At 40.0% G+C, this 20,795-nt stretch overlaps 1 protein-coding gene across 3 annotated transcripts in view; it reads left to right on the forward strand.

The window, feature by feature from the left end:
- Nucleotides 1–211: 211 nt before the first annotated feature.
- Nucleotides 212–20,795, forward strand: part of ZNF143 (zinc finger protein 143) — a 56,923-nt gene continuing 36,339 nt past the window's right edge. Inside the window, exons 1-5 of one of the 3 annotated variants that reach the window (XM_082626798.1) lie at nt 212–306; nt 17,097–17,211; nt 17,529–17,621; nt 18,469–18,552; nt 19,085–19,168. In XM_082626798.1, coding sequence (XP_082482924.1) covers nt 265–306; nt 17,097–17,211; nt 17,529–17,621; nt 18,469–18,552; nt 19,085–19,168 — 418 coding nt within the window. In that variant the 5' untranslated portion in view covers nt 212–264. Of the gene's footprint in view, nt 307–17,092; nt 17,212–17,528; nt 17,622–18,468; nt 18,553–19,084; nt 19,169–20,795 lie in introns of all 3 variants that reach the window. The other 2 variants (XM_082626800.1, XM_082626799.1) reach the window with 2 other exon arrangements.

A 20,795-nucleotide genomic window follows, 5' to 3' on the forward strand; every position in this document is an offset into this window, starting at 1 on the left:
AACCAGTCAGAAGCAGAAAACTTGGTTCCGCACTTTGGGTAAGCCACTCAGGCGCTGGCTGTAAGGCCAGGCGAGGCTGACGTCAGGAAAAGGGGCGTGGATAAGGCGGTCTCCTTTCGCGTCGCCTAAATTTGAGCCAATGGCAAGAAGGAAGCGTCCACTGAGTGACGTAATGACAGCCCAATGGAGGCTGGGGGCGGGCCTCAGACCCACTATGCTGGTTGCGGGGCTGAGGGGCCGGGTGGCTGTTTCCTGTCCTGGTGCATGGTGGTCGGACGAAGGAATTGTTGGAAAATTTTCTCGGAGGTTCGTATATAAATGTGTTTTTACCCAGTGTGCATTATTCTCCGCCCGGCCGCCGCCCTCAGCGTGGCGGCGTGGGCCCGGTAGGGCCCGGGCTCGGACTCTGGCTTCTCAGCCTCCGCCGCAGGCCTTGTAGATCCTACGGCCGGCCGCGGTAGAGACGCCTGGGCAGAAGCGGAGTTTATTAATAACCCGCGGCCGCCACTCGGGCGGCGGAGCTTTTCTCACTGAGGACGCACCCCCCCCCCGCCCTTGTCTCTGCGCACTGCGCCCCGCCTGTTCCCCTCGGGGGACTGCCGAGGGGAGGGAGTGAAGGAGGGGAGGGTGTAGCCCTTGGGAGCCCGGCGGCGCTTCTCGGCTTGACCTCCGCGCGGAGCGAGTCCCCTGGCGCCACCGAGGCGAAGCTCCTCCGGCTGAGACGCTGGACCCCGGTCGGCACCAGGCTCTAGCTGGGGCGCCGGCGGCAGAACTGGCCGAGGGCCCGGTCGGCATCCCGCCTGTAGATCGCACCCAGAATTTCCTCCCACTCCGATCGTGCACAGATTTCTTGTTTCCCTCACTTAAAAAAAAAAATTTTTTTTTAATGGTCATTGAGGCCTAACAGCCAGTATTAGAAATTGTCATTTTTATCATTCTCCTTTTTTCTCGGTTTTGGCCAAAGAGTATACGAATGCTTTGGTTGCTTTGTAACATATTATTGTGGAATGTAAATCAATTTTTCTTCTCTCCCCTTTTGCTTTTTTTAACATTTAAGTTTACGCATTAAGGAAGTTAAGTAAAAAGTAGATAAGAATACAATTGCTAAACTGATTATTTGTTTAAGATCAGTTTAAGCCTTTGGAAGTGTCTAATCAGCTGGTATAATCTAGTGGGGATGTGAAAAATTGTAGGTTCGAGGTTGTGGTCGGCTTTGTCCCGAACCTTGCTAGAAGATACTTGTGTTTTGCTGTAGTTGACAAAAATCTGTGCAATATTTAATATATTCTCTTGCTAAGTGCTTAGTTTCAGTTCATTGTTAAGTATTTAGTAAGAGAATAGGTAGTGAGATCATACAAAAGCTCAGGTAAGACAGGTAACTAATTTATCCAGGTGTATTTTGATTACTTTGGAAATTATTTAGTGTACAAATACTTGAGTGCCTATTTTTTCCATAACTGTCTTTTATTTTTTAAAAATACTGGCTTTATTGATATAATTTATATATCTTTACAATTCACCCATTTAAAGTATAATAATTAGGTAGGTTTCATGTATTCACAGAGTTGTGCCACCATCACCAAAATTTTAAAACATGTTCATCACCCCCCAAGAAACTGTACCCACTTAAGTTACTCCCCATTTCCCCATAACACTCCTCCTTCCCCAACCACTAATCTACAGATTTGTCTATTCCCAACATTTCATAAAAATGGAATCACACAGTATGTGGACTTCTGTGACTGGCTTCTTTCATTTAGCATGATATTTGCAAGGTTCATGCATGTTACAGCATATATGAGTACTTCATTTCTTTTTATTGCCAAATATTTCACTGTATGGACCTAACACCTTTTATTTATCCATTCATCTGTTGATGGATGTTTAGGTTGCTTCCACTTTTTGTCTATGATGCATAATGCTGCCGTGAACAGTTGCGGAACAAGTTTTTGTGTGGACATTTGTTTTTATTTCTCTTGTGTGTATATATATACCTAGGAGTAGAATTTCTTGGTCATTTGGTCATACGGTAACGCTGTGTTCAATCTTTTGAGGAACTGGCAAACTTTTCCAAAGTGGGTGTACCATTTTACATTCCTACCAGCAGTGTATGAGAGCTCCCATTCTCCATATCCTTGGCAACACTTGTTATTATCAGTCTTTTTGATGGTAGCCATCCTAGTGGGTATGAAGTGGTATCTCCTGGGATTTTGATTTGCATTTTCCAATGGCTAATTGTGCTGAGCATTTTTTCATGTGCTTATTGGCCATTTGTATATTTTCTTTTTGGAAATGTCTATTTGGGTCTTTCCCCCATTTTAAAATTGGATTGTTTTATCTATTACTGAGTTCTAAGAGTTTCTTATATTAAGGTCCTTTATCAGATATATGATTTGCAAAATGACCATTGCCCTTTGCTGCAGGTTGGGATATTGCTGTGAAGTAAGGATTCATCATATTCTTCATGGAAAGATGACTTAGCTGTTTTGGGGAATTGTGCCTCTACTATTACTTTAGCTGTTATTAAATGTTTATAATGTAGGTACAGTTTATGATCATGGGAGGAGAACTTTCTGAGTCCTGATGTTCTCATCATTACTTAATTTTGAAGTTTTTGTCTAGTTTTTGTTTTTGGTTTTTAATCTGACGTTTTACCCAGTTCTGAGTCTTTTTGCTCCTGGCTTTATTTCAGGACATAGTGATTTTTTTTTTTTTTTTTTTTTTTTTTTTTGTGGTATGCGGGCCTCTCACTGTTGTGGCCTCTCCCGTTGCAGAGCACAGGCTCCAGACGCACAGGCTCAGCTGCCATGGCTCACTGGGCCCAGCCGCTCCGCGGCATGTGGGATCTTCCTGGACCTGGGCACGAACCCGTGTCCCCTGCATCGGCAGGCGGACTCTCAACCACTGCGCCACCAGGGAAGCCCAGGACATAGTGATTTTTTAAAGAGTTGGGTTGCTTGAGTCATTGCTCTTTGCTTAATTTGCATTTTAAGGGATGGCTTTTGTGAGACAGTGTTTTTTGTTTTTTAATTAATTAATTTATTTATTTTTGGCTGCATTGGGTCTTTGTTGCTTCACGCAGGCTTTCTCTAGTTGCAGCAAGTGGGGGCTACTCTTCATTGTGGTGCGTGGGCTTCTCAGTTCGGTGGCTTCTCTTGTTGCGGAGCACAGGCTCTAGGCGCGTGGGCTTCAGTAGTTGTGGTTCTTGGGCTCTAGAGTGAAGGCTCAGTAGTTGCAGCGCACGGGCTTAGGTGCTCCGCGGCGTGTGGGATCTTCCCAGGCCAGGGCTCGAACCCGTGTCCCCTGCATTGGCAGGCAGACTCCCAACCCTGTGCCACCAGGGAAGTCCCTGAGACAGTGTTTTAAACTTTACCGTACTGTCAAAATCAAGTGATTTTGTTTTAAAGATGGATTTAGACTGGAAATCTCCCTCTTCCTCATAGAAATAAAAAATCGAAAACAGTAATACAGCTTTCTCCATACTTTCCCATAAATCTAACCCCATTTTAAAACTGTGCTGCAGTGGGAACTCTCTACCCTGTGGAAATAACTTGTCCATTAATGTGGAGACACAGGCATTTAACTCCTATCTACATTTTTTGTACTTAAAATACCACTTTACGGGAATTCCCTGGCGGTCCAGTGGTTAGGACTTGGCGCTTTCACTGCCGTTGCCTGGGTTCAATCCCTGGTTGGGGAACTAAGGTCCTGCAAGCCGTGAGGCGAGGCAAAATAAACAAAACAGAACAAAAAACCCACTTTACTCAGCACTTAACTTTGGCTAGGCACTGAGTTAAATGATTTGTTGAGTGGTGTACATATATACATAAACTTATCTTCGCTGCAAACCTAAGTCAGGTACTGGAGTTATCCCTGTTTCGTCAACTGAAGTTTAAAGTAACTTGACCAACTATTATACAGCAACGCTCGGACTTGAATCTGTGACTGGCTCTAAAGCCCAGTCTCTCAACTGAGTTACTCAGTAACCTACCAAGTACCAACTTCTTTAACTTTTTAAAATATAGGATGTCTGTAGTTCCTAGAATGATACAGTATTTTGACTACTGTACATAATATGGCAGAGCATGAATGTTGTGCTGTTTATATACACCTTTAAGTTAAATAATGACGAATGCATTTGTCCTCGTTTTGAAAATACAGAGATTTATGTAGTATGGATATAATGGTCACAAGAAGTTGGAATCATTTAAATTAATGGCAGTTTATACATGCTATAAACATAAAATATACAGTAATATAAGAAGTGAAGCACAATGAAAAGAGCATTGGAATAAAAGAAGACCTAATCTTTAATCCTGTTTTAGGCAGTTAACTAGCCATGTCCTCATACTAATTGTATTCATTTGTTCAACAAATCTTTAGTAATTATGTAGCATGTGCCAGGTATTCTTCTAGGCACTGGGAATTCAAGAGTGAACAGGACAGAGGGCGGTTCCTACTATCATGGAAATTAGAGTTCACTTAGAAATTCTGATAAGTGGGACTTCCGTGGCAGTCCAGTGGTTAAGACTTCGCCTTCCAATGCAGGGGGCTTGGGTTCTATTCCTGGTCAGGGAGCTAAGATCCCACATGCCTTGCACCAAAAACCCAAAACATAAAAGAGAAGCAGTATTGTAACAAGTTCAATAAAGACTTTAAAAATGGCCCACATCAAAAAAAAAAAAAAAAAGAAATTCTGATAAGTGCTACGAAGAAGATAAGAGTTCTGTGATAGAGAATAAAAGGGTGGTGGTAGAATGGATATTTTAGATAAGAGGTGACACTGAACAATATGTGCAAAAGCAGGAAGAGTTAGGTGTGTTCTAGGAACTAGGTCAGCATGCATGGCTGGATGTGTACAATGGAGGACCATTGAAAAGTACTCTGCAACATGAGTTATGTTAAACTCATTAGATGTTTATTGAACATATAATCTTAGGTATCAAAATTCCAACGACCCCTAGGACACAGTACCTACCTTAGAAGGCTTATAGTCTAATTGGGAACATTGGATGTGGGAGTAAAAGGACTAAGAGGAGAAAGGAATGGAATCAGAAGCCTTTCAGCCAAAAACAAGGTTCTGTAAACCTCACTTTCCTCACCTGTAGAAAGAAAACTGGTATGTTCTGAATACATCTTGAGTGCTAAGGGCTTTATGTACATTTATTTCACATAATTCTTTTACAACAGCCCTATCAGGTGAGTGTTCTCCCATTTTATCAAAAGAGGAAATGGAAGCTCAGCAGCAGGTTAATTGCCTGGAGCTGAGAGCAGGATTCAAATGCATAGCAGGCCGGCAAATTATAAAACATACAGATGAAATCTATAATAATTAAAACATGATTGGTAATTCAAAGTGACGAGGGCTACAGGCCAAATATCAGCAAATACTGTAGGATTCAGATGATAATGGACTGAGATCTTGGTAGTGAGCAACAGAGGCACGTGGAAGAGCCAGTGACAATTAAAGGCTGTTCCCTGTGTCTGGACTGCCTTCTCTACTCTTCCTACCCCTAGGAAATGTTTACTTATCTTTCTTATGCCCATATTCACATGTAATCATCTTTGCATACCTGAGGCAAAGTTAGGTGCTCCTTACTTTATTAATGCTTCTGTTTATAGTAACTTTTTTTTTAAAGTAACTAGTTTTAAAACCATGAAAATAATACATGGTAAATTTCTTTTTAACTTATGGAATGTATACAGTAGAAATTAAAAGGCCCGTCCCCAGTCCACCCTCATCTCCTAGTCCCATTTCTGGGAGGTAATGCTGTAAAAAAATTATGTATGTGTGTGGATAGCAAGAGTTAAAGAAGAAAACCAGGAAACGAAAAGATTTGATTTATTAAGCTAGTGGGAATTAATCTTATTAACTTAAATTTTTCTTACAATATTGTATGCAGTGAAAATTCTACTGTTACAAGACAAAATAAGATAGTTGGCAGTGTTATTGGACCGGAAGGATGAGAGACTGGAGCAAAGAAAGCAGTAAAGAAGTTAGTGCAGTAGTTATTAATGTGTGAGGAGTTGGAAAAGAAAGGTTTTGAAGGATAAAAATCATGGAGTTGAGGGGAATGCCCTGGTGGTCCAGTGGGTAAGACTCCACACTCTCACTGCTGAGGGCCTGGGTTCAGTCCCTGGTCCAGGAACTAAGATCCCACAAGCTGGGCAGTGTGGCCAAAAAAAATTAAAAAGATGAAATGCTCTCTGTCATACCGAGTTCCCATATATATGGTTCCATTTTTTAAAAAATCATGGAGTTGACAAGTGCCCTGTTGTGAGTTTAAGAATGAGGGTTTAGTCAAGGATGACCTTTGATCATTTTAATCTGTTGTCTGGGTTTGGTGGAAATAGCCAAGTCCATATGGCAAATTGATTAGAGTGGAAAGATAAATTGGCAAACCTTAATGGTGTATATGGAATGTGTTGTGTTTAATTCAGACAGAAAACAAGATGTATTTTGATATGAAATGAATGACAGGGACTTCCCTGGTGGCACAGTGGTTAGGAATCCGCCTGCCAATTCAGGGGACATGGGTTCGAGCCCTGGTCTGGGAAGATCCCACATGCCACGGAGCAACTAGGCCCATGTGCCCAAACTGCTGAGCTTATGCTCTGGAGCCTGTGAGCCACAACTGCTGAGCCCACGTGCCACAACTACTGAGGCTTGTGCACCTAGAGCCCATGCTCCGTAACAAGAGAAGCCACCGCAATGAGAAGTCCACGCACTGCGGTGAAGAGTAGCCCCCGCTCACCCCAACTAGAGAAAGCCTGTGTGCAGCAATGAAGACCCAACACAGCTAAAAATAAATAAATAAATACATAAATAAAAAATTAAAAAAAAAATGACAACGTGGTACATTCCTAGGAGACGTCCCCACCTACCTATTGGATAGTGTCTTCCCTTTCCTCTGGCATTTGTCCTTTCAAACAGAAATGCTGAGAGGAAAAAGAATCACTGGCAGACTTTTGGATGGGGCAGTTTGATTTGAGACCTAGGAATGTATGTAAATGTTTTTAGTTGATGGATTATAGATCTGTGTTTTTAAATGAGGAGTGCATGTTAGATTCAACTGGGGAGCTTTTTGTAAGTGGACATGCTTATTGTTGAGAAGATAATATTTAAGGAAAATATACTAGGAGATAAGTGTCTTTTATTAAAAGTCAGTTATTCAGGGAATTCCCTGGTGGTGAAGTGGCTAGGACTCTGAGCTTCCACTGCAGGGGGCACGGGTTCGATACCTGGTCAGGGAGCTAAGATCCCACATGTGGCAGCATGGCCAAAAATAAATAAATAATTTTTTAAAAAAAAAGTCAATTACTTAAAATCACCTTTATTTTATCTTATTTAAAAATAAATTTATTTATTTATTTTTGGCCGTGTTGGGTCTTCATTGTTGCGTACGGGCTTTCTCTAGTTGTGGTGAGCCGGGGCTACTCTTCCTGGACCAGGGCTCGAACCCGTGTCCCCTGCATTGGCAGGCAGATTCTTAACCACTGTGCCACTAGGGAAGTCCCTAAAGTCACCTTTAGAAATTATTTTTTGTCTTCCTTTTTTGGGGAAAAAGACTTTCAGGAGGAAAAGGAGATTTTTTTTTTTACCTTTTTAAAATTGAAGTATAGTTGATTTACATCATTATTCTTTTAAGGTGTACAACATAGTGATTCATTATTTTTATGGATTGAAATTTTTTTTTTAGTTTTTATTTTTTTATGGAGAAACCTTGAAAACATTATGTATAAGTGAAAGAAGGCAGTCACAAAAGACCACATACTGTGATTCCATTTACATGAAGTGTCCAGAATAAGCAAATCTATAGAGATAGAAAGTAGATTGATTAGTGGTTGCCTAGGGCTTTAGAAAGGGGGAGGTAGGGTTTTCTTTTAAGGGGTGATAAAAATATTGTGAATTCAGGTTGTGGGATGTTTGTACAACTCTGAATATACTAAAGTCATTGAATTGTACACCTCAAATGGGTACATTTTATGATATGTGAATTACATCTCAGTAAAGATATTTTCAAAAAGGAAAAGCATGAACAAGAGGAAAGTTCCTCTTGAATAACACATCTCTGAAACTTTTTTTTTTTGTCTTCTTTCTCCTCTGGCAATACCCTTTTACAGTAGCAGGAGAAAACAGTGAATAAGACAAGAGATAGAGCTGTACAGTCTCTTCTCATTTAGCTTTAAACTACTGATAAGCATTAATAGCAAACATATGTATAGTGCCATGTGCTGTTTGTTACAAGTGCTTTGTATTTAACACAGATACCTCACAATACCTGTGTGAAGTACCCTCCTTTTACAGATAGGGAAACTGTGGCACAGCATGGTTAAGTAACTTGCCCAAGGTCACATAGATAATATGTGGTAAAATGAGATTTTGAAGCAGGCTGTTTTGCTCCAGAGTCCTTATTCTTAAGTATAGTGTTATACTACCGCTCATTAGCATTCCTTCCAAGGTATAACCCATACTTTCCAATCTATCTATAGGGGAATCCTCCTTAGATATGTTTTAGTAGCTGGTTACTGTAAATACACTGCTTCCAGTCTGGAGAAAAACAGGTAATTAAAGTACGCTGTGCTAAGTGTTGTTATAAGGGTATGGACAGAGTATCTTGGGAAATACATCTAAAGCATTCTGACCCAATTTGGGGAGTTCAGATAAAACTTTCTGGTGGAATCTGAAGAATTTAGCCAAGTAAAGAGAGGAGGAAGAGTATTCTAGAGGGTATGAATAGCAGTGTTCAGAGCCCAGGTGCAGGAGACACCTTGAGCTGTTCTGGGAGTGGCAAATAATCCAGCAGCTCATGTAAAAGTTGTTGAGCCAAATGGTTGGAAGGTTCACTTTGCCACTTACTTACGTTGTGAAGTTAAGGACATCATTTAACCTTTGTGAGCTTCACTTTCTTGGTCTGCAAAATTGTGATAAAATGGTACTTAATTCATAGGATTGCTAGAAGGATTAAATGAATTAGTAGTAATGCCTGGCATATAGTATTTTGGAAGGGTTAGTTATTATTATAATCATTTTTATTTATTAGTATTATTAACATTTTAATTAATATTATTATTAAATGATACCAGTATCATTAACTACTAGAATTTTAAACGGTACTGCTGGAGTGTAGAATGTGAGGTTGTGCTAGAACAAGACTGGAAGATAGAGTGACCAACTTGTCTTGATTTGCCCAAGACTATCCCAGTTTTAAAACAAAGTGTCCCCCACCACCACCAAAAAAACAAAAACAAAAACTGAGAGTCCCACGACCCAGGAAGCTTCTCAGTCTTGGGCAACCCAGGATGATTGTCCGTCTTATTGGAGTAGAATCCAGATCGTGATATTTGGACTATATAGAGAAAGGGAAAGTTTTGCAGGTTTTGAGACAGAGAAATGCTCTGATTGGATTTGAAAGCACTTGGACTGTGCTATGGAGATTAGATTGGAGGAGGGTAGGAGTGGATTTTAGGAGGCCAATGTAGTAACCCAAGCGGTGATGGTACCCTGAGTTAAGACAACCTAATAAGAGAAGCGAATGGATTTGACAGATATTTAGGAGGTAGAGTGATAGTTCTTAGTGATCGGTTGGAGAATAAGGGGGATTTGACTACTGGCTAGGTGACTGCGTTTATCACTGAGGGAGAAAATACAAAAGTAGAATTTTGTGGCAAACTGTTTTGAGATGGAGGTGACTGTGGACCATGAAGGTCACCAAGGCCAGTAAGCAGCTAGATATATAGATCAGGACCCCTTAAGAGAAAGGACTAGATAGATTTTAAAGAGCTTATAAATTCCAGAGATCTTTGAAGCCAATGGAATGGATATGATATTCCAAAAGGAAAAGTGCATAAAATGAAAAAACAAACTAGGACGGAAACTTGTGGGTTCTCAATATTTAGGAACCCATAGGAGAAATGGAAAAGGATTAGCTAGGAAGTTGGAAAAAACCAGGAGCGTGTGGAAGTCATAGAAGCCAAGGTAAGAGAATGTTCTAAGAAGGAGATAAAGGTCAATGATACCAAACCCAATATAAGACAGGAAAGTATCCATCACATTTTTTTTTTTTTTTTTTTAGCTGCGTTGGGTCTTCGTTGCTGTGCGAGGGCTTTCTCTAGTTGCGGCGAGCGGGGGCTACTCTTCATTGTGGTTGGTGAGCGGGCTTCTCATTTCAGTGGCTTCTCTTGTTGCGGAGCACCAGCTCTTGGTGCGCGGGCTTCACTAGTTGCAGCAGGTGGGCTCAGTAGTTGCAGCACGTGGGCCCTAGAGTGTGTGTGCTTCAGTAGTTGTAGCGTGAAGGCTCTAGGGTGAACGGGTTTCAGTAGTTGTGGCGCACGGGCTTAGTTGCTCCAGGGCATGTGGGATCTTCCCGGACCAGAGCTCGAACCCACGTCCCCTGCATTGGCAGGCGGATTCTCAACCACTGCACCACCAGGGAAGCCCCTATCACAGCCTTTTAATCTGTTTTATGATGGACATTTGAGTTCATTCCAATTTGGAACTATTATGAATAAAGTTGCTATGGACATTCTTGTGTAAGTCTTTTTGTGGATGAATATTTTCATCTCTCATTCATAGGAATGGCCATCGAACTTCATGTTAATGTGGAGATTAGTGACCAGCCAAAGCAGTTTCAATACTTAGGGACAGAAACCAGATGGATAGCAGTGGGAAATCAGGAAATAGTCTTAGTAACAACTGTTAGAGAAATCTAGCTGTGATAAGGAGGAAAGAGAGACTAGTAGCTGAGTCAGAGGCGAGATTTTGTTTTTGTTTTTTTAAATATTTATTTTTTTATTTGGCTGCGCCGGGTCTTAGTTGCCATGTGAGGGATCTTCATTGCGGCATGCGGGATCTTTTAGTTGCGGCACACGGGTTCTTAGTTGCAACATGAGGGATCTAGTTCCCTGACCAGGGACCAAACCCAGGCCCCTTACATCGGGAGCATGGAGTCTTAACCACTGGACCACCAGGGAAGTCCCTGTTTTTGTGTTTTTTTAAGTTATTGATGGGAAGGAACTGGGAGAGAGAGGGAAACTTTTTACAGGAGAGACGCCTGAGATCCCTAAGGAGGAAAGACAGATGAAATGCAGAGTACAGGTTGGAAGGATTAGTCTTACCTTGTAGGAAGGTAATATTGTAGGAGAGAAGGAAGAAACGTGTGGAAATGCAGTGAAGTGAGGTTTGTTGGCAGAGAATTCCTCTGCTCACTTCTATATTTTCCATGAAGTTTGGAGCTGATTAATTTGCTGAAAATGAAGTGGTGAAGGAGACGGGGTGGGAGGATAGCAGGAGAGGGAGTGGGGGTAGAAAGTTTGAGGTAAATGGAAAATATTTTAAATAGTCACCATGAAGAAATAAAGACATGTAAGTTTGCTGGACTGCTTTGGGTGTTCAGAAGAGGTTGGAAGAGCCCAAGAACTTTTATGGCCCTTCAGGACTATTCCATCAAATAAGTTATTAGATCTGAAAAATGCTTCGTAAATATGACCTATACAAACAGTTTTTTCTGACTAGAGGTGTATGTTTTAACTATCCATGTTTAGTGTCCTATTCAATGTACTTTTTTGGACAAAGGATCAATTTTGTTATAGAGTTGTGTTTCAGGAGTGCCCTCTCTCATTTTCATAATTGTCTCACAGTGCTTTGCTTCCCTTACCTATGACAAGATGAGCAATTTGGGTAATAAAATATTAACATACACAGTGTTTGTCTTGAGGGAAATAAAGTACAATCTAGCATCATAGTTTTGAAATGACTTTATGCTTTTTTTTTTTTTTTTTTTTTTGCGGTACGCGGGCCTCTCACCACTGTGGCCTCTCCTGTTGCGGAGCACAGGCTCCGGACGCGCAGGCTCAGCGGCCATGGCTCACGGGCCCAGACGCTCCATGGCATGTGGGATCTTCCTGGACCGGGGCACAAACCCGTGTCCCCTACATCGGCAGGCGGACTCTCAACCCCTGCGCCACCAGGGAAGCCCGACTTTATGCTTTTTTTAACAGAGCAATGTCAGAAGTTGAGTTTGAATATATCAGAACCTTTCTCTTTCTCCTGATGCTTCCTCAAACTCCCTAGTCTCAGTGAAAGCAAGCCAGGGTGCGCTTAGCAAACTGAGCTATGCAGGTGTGCCCTTATCAAGCCCTGTTTTTAATGCTACACTGTTGAGTTTTGAGATAGATTTTTTTTTGGTTCTTTTTCACATCAGTGGTTCAGTTAAGAACAAACCATCACCAAAATTGACATTCCTGATGACTAGACCTAGATGTCCATTTCTCAATTCTTGTCTCTTCTCACCTCTTTTTCTCTCAAGTATTTTAGTTTCAGGTCTCCTAGGCCTCATCTCAACTACCTGCCAGTCAGTTTCAAATATTCTATTTCTGAATGGTCCTGGAACTTGGCAAAAAGTTTGAAAGCCTTCAATTTCCAACATTTCACCCATCTGATAGAATATTCTACGTCTTTAAAATAGGTAGTATACACTCTATCCCTCAGTTTTACCCTTTAGCATTCTGTAGAGCCTATGAAAATTCTACATCATTCACCAGCACATTCTAACTACTCTGTACTTCACTGAATTACATTTCATCAGTGGAACATGCTTATTCCCTGGGTGTATTTAAATAAAATTGTAGGGATTTAAAGATCGTTCTCCACAAATGGTAATCAAAGCAGTGTTACTGGGTCACCATACTGCGAAGGTACAGGATAGCCTGCTATTTTTATGTTGCTGTACTAAGGAACTTCCTCATTCCAGGTTAGGAGATGTCATAAAATGCAGCACAAATGGCCATGCTTAAATGGAGAAGCACTTTGTATAGTAGTAAATTTATGACAAAAATTTGGAATTGAGACCAGGTAATAAAATAGAATGGCATAGCTTCTCTGTTAAGTGTTGAGGTGAAACCAGCCTGAAGTTAGGATCTGAGCTTGACAATTTCTGAAGGCCTGGCTTCTGTGGCTTCCTAAGATTTGTTAATCTAGATTTCTTTTTGTATCATTTCTTACCACAATAAAGGTTACTTGTAGTTGGAGTTCTTTATACCTGGGCCATTAGATGTATATTTTCATAATAATTTGTGGTAATAATTGTATCTAACAAATTAGACCAAACTTGAAATATCTAAGGGCTTCACATTTTAAAATATTCATCTGATGTAGATTCATACCACTGAGGAAACACTGATTCTTTTTTTTTAAGGGATGAAGTCCGCTAGTATTTAGTTACTAATTTTAACCATCAATTTTCAGACATTTTTTTCTTCCTGCCAATAATTTTGGATATTTTTCACTTTTAAAATTATGAAATCTATCAAATGTAAGGAGGAGTACCTGTATAAGTAATTGAATAAAAGCTTATGTACCCACTTGGTTTTTAACAGATCCTAACATTTTTCCATATGTGTTCAGACCTTTTTCTAAAAGTTATGGTTAAAAACCCACAACATAAAATTTACCGGCGTAACCATTTTAAGTGTAGGGTACAGTAGTGTTAACTATATGGACATTGTTGTGTGATAGATCTCTAGAACTTTTTCATCTTGCAAAACTGAAACTATACTCCTCAAACAACAACTCCCCTAGTACTTGTAACTACCATTCTACTTTCTAATTCTAAGAGTTTGACTACTTTAGATAGCTCATATAAGTGGAATCATGCAGTATTTGTATTTTTGTGACTGGCTTATTTCACTTAGAATAATGTCCTCAAGGTTCATCTGTGTTGTAACATATGACAGTATTTTCTTCTTTTTTAAGACTAATATTCCATTGTGTATATATAAATTGCATTTTCTTTATCCATTCATCCGTTGATGGACATTTAGGTTGCTTCCACCTCTTGGCTGTTGTGAATAATGCTGCAGTGAAGAGGTGTGCAAATCTCTCTTTGAGATTCTGTTTTTAATCCTTTTGGATATGTACCCAGAAGTGGAATTGCTGGATCATATGGTAATTCTATTTGTAGTTTTTTGAGCAATATCCATACTGTTTTTGTTTTATTTTTATTTATTTATTTGGCCGTGACACGCAGCTTGCAGGATCTTAGTTCCCCGACCAGGGGTCAAACCTGGGCCCCCTGCAGTAGAAGTGCAGAGTCTTAACCACTTAGCCAGGGAAGTCCCAATAGTGGGCATTCTAACAGGTATGAGGTGATATCTCATTATGGTTTTGATTTGCATTCCCTTGACAGTTATATTGAGCATATTTTCATCTGTTTGTTTGCCATTTGTTTATCTTCTTTGGAAAAGTTTCTATTCATGTCCTTTGTCCAATTTTTAATTGGGTTATTAGTTTTTTGATGTTGTGTTGTAGAATTTCTTTATATATTCTGGATATAACATTTGCTACATTTCATAAGTGTGTTTTTTTCTCTTATGCTAATATCCATCATCATCCTCCAGAAAGGCAGGAACTTTATTTATTACACAGATGTCTTCATTTGAGATTCCTGTTGTGCCCCCATGACAGCCTCCTCTGTGTCTGATTTTGGCCCATGATTCATTATTAAAGCACAGGAAACTGACTACCTTTTGCAAGGTGGCCCTTTCTAAAGGTGTAATATGTATCTTACATACTTATTTTCACACAACCTGAAAATGTTGGTGCCAGAAATAATCAAGACATGATGGTGGGTATGGTATGAGCAACTATAGAGTGTTTGATCTCTAGCTTATTTATTTCATTTATTCATTATCATATTTTCCCCAGTTGATCATTTTCTAACAAAGGGCATTAATTGTATCACAGAGCCTTTTTGAGAATAAGATGGGCTATGTACCTGCCATCACTTATTATCTCTGGTAATTGTAGTGCCCTTATGATCTCTTCTGAATCCTTCACCACCCCGTGTATTTGCCAGCAGCTTGTGTCCAGGAATCAGCTGTCTCTTCAAGATGTTTCAGTTAGTGTAGATTTTTTTCCCTTAGGATAGATACTATAGGTCCTGAAGGTTTCCTAAATAAAGTTAACACTTGACCAGCTTTCAGACAAGAAATAACTTGTATTTATTGCAGATATATCAGTTACCTGTTGATGTAGTTATTTGGAGATTTATAGATAATTCAATGAAAAGGACAAATGCTTGAATTACAGTCAAACCATAGGCATTTCTTAACATCATGACCCAAATTAACTTGTAATCTGCCTTTTTCAAAATTCATCTTCTAGATGAATACTGTAAAGATCATAGAGTGCTTACTACATTTTTTTTTTTTGCCGTACGCAGGCCTCTCACTGTTGTGGCCTCTCCCGTTGCGGAGCACAGGCTCCGGACGCGCAGGCTCAGCAGCCATGGCTCACGGGCCCAGCTGCTCAGCGGCATGTGGGATCTTCCCGGACCGGGGCACAAACCTGCATCCCCTGCATCAGCAGGCAGACTCTCAACCACTGCGCCACCAGGGAAGCCCCTTACTACATTTTTATAGGTGTTTTCCCTTCCATTTCCTTGTCTTATTTCTGTTATATAGTGACAGTACTTGTTCTGAAAATTAGCCTGTCCCAATCCTGTACTCATCAGGGGGCTTAACAGCAGAGTACCAGTTTTACTTTGAGGCTTCTCTGTTAGCCCTTAGAAGTAGCGCAAGGAAGTATTGAAGTTTCAGTCTGCTTTATGAACAGTTATAGATTAGAAATATTTCAGGAATCCCTGAAAAGTCATCCCGTGATTGACTTTTATCACAGCACTGGTAACTTTTCAGAGTCTAAACCATAGTCCCTGGCTCTAATCCAAAGAGGGTGTAGTTTATAGTGTTTATAAAACAAAAATCTTCAAGTAGTCCTAACATAAATATAATTGCAAATTATTACTGCTATCTGCATATTGCTCTTTTAAATATTGACACTGAAATCAGATTTTTAGACCTGGAAAGGTCCTCAAGAGATGCTCTGGTATCCAGTTCCCTGACTCAAGGCAGCTAAATTATCCCAACTCATGTTTGAGGCAACTCAAGGCCTACCGAGGTAATGGGACCCGGAGATGGGAAAAGGGAGGAAGGGGGTTGTGGTGATGATTGGTAAAAGAGCCATTCCTCCATTTATTCTGCACCAATTGTTTGTCTGTTGTGTGCCAAGTACTTTTTAGGCACTTTAGTCAGCAATGAGCAAACAAATAAAAACACCTGCCCATTCTATTTGAGGGAGAAATAGATAAGAAAAAAAAACAAATAAGTAAATACATGTAATATTTCAATTTATTAGTACTATGCCGAAATATAAAGGAGGGAAGAGGGCTGGGGAATATCATCATTAGGGGGTTGGAGGTACAGTTTGCAATGAGGTGAATAAGGAAGCTCTCGTTGAGGCGCCATTGAACAAAGACTGGAAGAAGATGAGGGAGTAATAATGAAGATACCAGGAAGAATGTTTCAAGCAGAAGAACATCAAATGTAAAGGGTCCTGAGGCAGCAGAACATCCAGTATGTTTGAGGGAAAGCAAGGGCACCAGTGTGGCTGAAATGGAATGAATGAGATGGAGAGTAGTAGACATGGGGGCAAGATCATTGGCCTCATAGGCTAGTGTAAGGACTTTTGGCTTTACTCTGATGAGAAATCATCAAAGGGTTTTGAGCAGAAGAGAGATGTGATCTAACTTTTTCATTCAAAAGGACAATCTGACTGTTGTGTTGAGAGGAGATGAGGGAAGTCACAGTAGAAGCAAGGAGACCAGTTAGGATGCTATTGCAGTAATATCTCAGGGTGAGAGATGGTCAGGGAGGTAATGGTGAAGCTTGTGAGAAGTGGCCAGGTTCCACATAGATTTCTGAAGATTGAGTCAACAGGATTGACTCAATCCATTCATGGATTCTAAGTGGGAATCTTCAACCATGTTAAACCCAAAGAACACTAATTATGGGAATTTTAGACATGGTACAGAACTGATGGGCAAGTCTTGGGTGTGCCCAATAGTTTACTGATGAATTATTAAAAGCATGCTCTGGACTTTGGGCAAATACTTTTACCCTGCATATGAAGTGAAATTTCAGCTTATTTCAAACACTGTTCACTTCCGTAGCAATTTTTTATGGTTCATAAATATCGTTTGTAGATTTTATTTCATATACATTGTTCTTTGTTCTCAATGCCTACATTTTTTTCAAGGTAGAAAATGTTGTTAGCCCAAATAAATCGAGATTCTCAGGGAATGACAGAGTTTCCTGGAGGAGGAATGGAGGCTCAGCATGTTACCTTATGCCTGACAGAGGCAGTAACTGTGGCAGGTGAGCAATCTTATTTGAAGGGATCATGTGGGTTTGGAAATATTAAAGGGAAAATGAAACCGTACAATACTGTTTACTTTGTTCCTCCTCCTTTAGCTAAAGGCAACACAAAGCTAAGCCTTTTTATGAGCATTTTTACCCTGGTATGGGTGCTGGTATAGTAGGGTTTAGAAATATTTTTTGTAAATGCTGTAAGAAATCCCATTTGAGTCTAAGTTAAGCAGTCTGCCTTTTGACTAATTTTTATTTTTAAAAAAATTAAACAGCACACACATATGATAGTTATCTAAAGAAAATAACTATTTTTTTTATAATAGATGGTGACAATTTAGAAAATATGGAAGGTGTAAGCCTGCAAGCAGTAACACTTGCAGATGGTTCTACTGCTTATATACAACACAATTCTAAAGGTATGTGCCTCATATACAGCCCATTGGTTATTACCAGCAATTCATAACCTCAGAGTTGGAACACCTAGCAGTTATACCGCTTCCCAATCCCTCCTACAGACACTGTACTACATATGGTAGTAATTTCAGTTTAACTTAAATTTTGTTTTGATAATTTGAGGACACCTTTTGAGATATTTGGAAGATACTCTGGGGTATCAGAATTAGTGAGGAAGAGGGGAGGGGGTAGTGTCCCTGACCTATTTTTAGTAAGTCCTTTCTCACTTTTTCCCTTTAAATTATTATTTAATGTTTTTACAAAATATGCATAAAAGTAGCCATTTGGTTTTGCTTTTATAACATTGTTTCTAAATCAGTCTTTACTTTGCTCCAAGAAATACCCTAGTTCTCAAATTCCTTGTTTTTTTTGGAAAGCTACTGAGCATGTGTATACATAGTCAAGGGACTTGTAGCCCCCTGGGATGAGAATGACGGCTGGCCTCGTGTGCACTGATACATCTTTCTATCTTCCCAGTTTCAGCTTCGCTGGGGTCAGGGTCACGATCCCTAAGTGGCTCTGAAAGGTATATAGAGGTTTGACTCATGTAGCTTGCTCAGATGAGCCACTCTGCCTCTTGAACTTGTCTAATTGAAAATCGGAGGGGAGAAAGGATGGCTGAGGGAGGATTTTCTGCTTTCTGTAGGATCACTGGATGTGTTATTGAATTGCCTCAGAACATTGAGGGAAGAATCAAGATGAACATGATCTTAAGTAGTGTATGTTTTTATAGTTGATATCATTTTGAAATTGTATAAAGTTTAGAATTTTTGCTTGTGCTAATTTATTGGCTTAAATCTTTTGTTCTAGATGGAAAACTCATAGATGGTCAGGTCATTCAGTTGGAGGATGGTTCTGCTGCCTATGTTCAACATGTACCCATACCTAAAAGTAGTAAGTATTTGATATTTACTTACTCTTCTGATTCTCATACTTAAGTATTTGCTGCCTCCAACTGCCTCTTACTACTTAAACTTAGTCCTGATCTCTAGGCCTCCTTCTGAAAGGGGAGATAGGTAGATGTCAAAGAGAGGATCTAAAGACCATTTTAACTTAATTGAGATTTTCTCTCGAAGTTAATGGAAAAGAAATTACTAGACTGCACTCTGGAGATAAATGGGCAGCAGTTCTAAGTGAATATTTCTATTATTTGAGATAAATCCTACACACCTTCTCATTTTCTTTTTTTCCCTTCTTTCAATTCTCCTATTCCCTGGTAAATATTCCTAAAACAGGTATTCTAATATCTTTTTACCTTTAAATGCTTATTCAGAGCAGCTTTGCTGAAATTATTTAAATGTTGAAGGATCCATAAAGGAAGTGTAGGTTTGTATGATGTGTTTAATGGTTTATTGACTCTGTTGTTGCTGAGTTATCAGAATATGCTTAGAAAATATGGGATCTAAATGTAAACATTGTTCTTGAGCAGGGGACAGTTTGCGTTTAGAGGATGGGCAAGCAGTGCAGTTAGAAGATGGAACTACAGCGTTTATTCACCATACCTCCAAAGGTAAATTAGCTTTGAACATTTGAATAAAACAAGGGGGAGGTAGAGTGTGGGAAAAATAAGACCTGCCTTTAGTTGCAGAAATGCTGTTGTCATGTAAAAGAAGGATTGTGCTTGTTCTCTCAATATAAGATGGTAGATTTTGGCACAGTCTAAGGGAAAACTTTCTAATAATATGAGTTGTCCAGTAACAGGTTGAAATAGCAAACCCCTGGTCCCTGAAAGACTTCAACTAGAGGCTGCTTTTAAAATATGAAATTAAACATTTGAAAGTTAAATTGTTGATTTTTTTTCTTCCTTTTAAATATAATGTCTTTAGCAAGGCCCTTTGCCCCTGTGTTGGTCTTTAAAACTAAATAAATTTTTTTTTTTTTTTTTTTGCGGTACGCGGGCCTCTCACTGCTGTGGCCTCTCCCGTTGCGGAGCACAGGCTCTGGACACGCAGGCTCAGTGGCCATGGCTCACGGGCCTAGCCGCTCCGTGGCATGTGGGATCTTCCCGGACCGGGGCATGAACCCGTGTTCCCTGCATCGGCAGGCGGACTCTCAACCACTGTGCCACCAGGGAAGCCCCTAAATAAAAAATTTTAAACTATCTGAAGCAAATATGGCAAAATGTTCATGCTTATTAGCTTTGTGTAGGGAGGACCAGGGGTTTGAGGTGGAATGCATAGGAGCAAGGAGCACAGCTCTGTAGCCAGACTATCTGGGTTCAAATCTGGGTCTGCTGTCTTCTAGCTGTGTGCCCTGAGCAAATTATTTAACCTTTTTGTGCTTCAATTTCATCATCTGAAATGAGGCTTATGATAAGTATCCACATCATAGGGTAGCTGTGAAGACAAAGTGTACCAACATGTAGAGCACTTGGAACAATATTTGTCACATAGTAAATGCTCAGTACATATTAGCTATTGTTATTACTTTATAAAATACTTTATTATAGAATGACTGTAAATGTTTTAAAAGACTATATTTAGTTATGAAACCACAGGAAGAAATTTTTTAAAATTCAGAATATTTGAATTTGTAATAAATTTATTTAAAGTTGAGAAAAGTAAACTCTGAAAATGTTTTTTCCTTAGCAGTGGGAGTTGATCACAGGTTCACTGTAATTGGCTAGATTTATTATTTCACAATGCTGTATGTTTCTTAGTATGGTTATTTAGAAGGGGGGAAAAAAAACATGGAGTCATACTGACATGAGTTCAGATCCTGGTTTCTCTGCATACTGATTTTTTTTTTTTTAGTACTCCTTTTTTATTTAAATAAATTGATTGATTGATTGATTGCTGCATTGGGTCTTCATTGCTGCGTGTGGGCTTTCTCTAGTTTTGGTGAGCAGGAGTACTCTTCGTTGCGGCGCGCGGACTTCTCATTGCAGTGTCTGCTCTTGTTGCGGAGCACGGGCTCTAGGCGCACAGGCTTCAGTAGTTGTGGCCCACAGGCCTCAGTAGTTGTGGCTCACGGGCTCTAGAGCGCAGGCTTAGTAGTTGTAGCGCACGGGCTTAGTTGCTCTGTGGCATGTGCGATCTTCTCGGACCAGGGCTCAAACCCATGTCCCCTGCATTTGCAGGCGGATTCTTAACCACTGCGCCACCAGGGAAGCCCTGCATACTGATTTTTGACTGTTA

This window comes from Mesoplodon mirus (genome assembly GCF_964341445.2).
Source record: "Mesoplodon mirus genome assembly, chromosome: 7".
Classification (NCBI taxonomy): Eukaryota; Metazoa; Chordata; class Mammalia; order Artiodactyla; family Ziphiidae; genus Mesoplodon; species Mesoplodon mirus.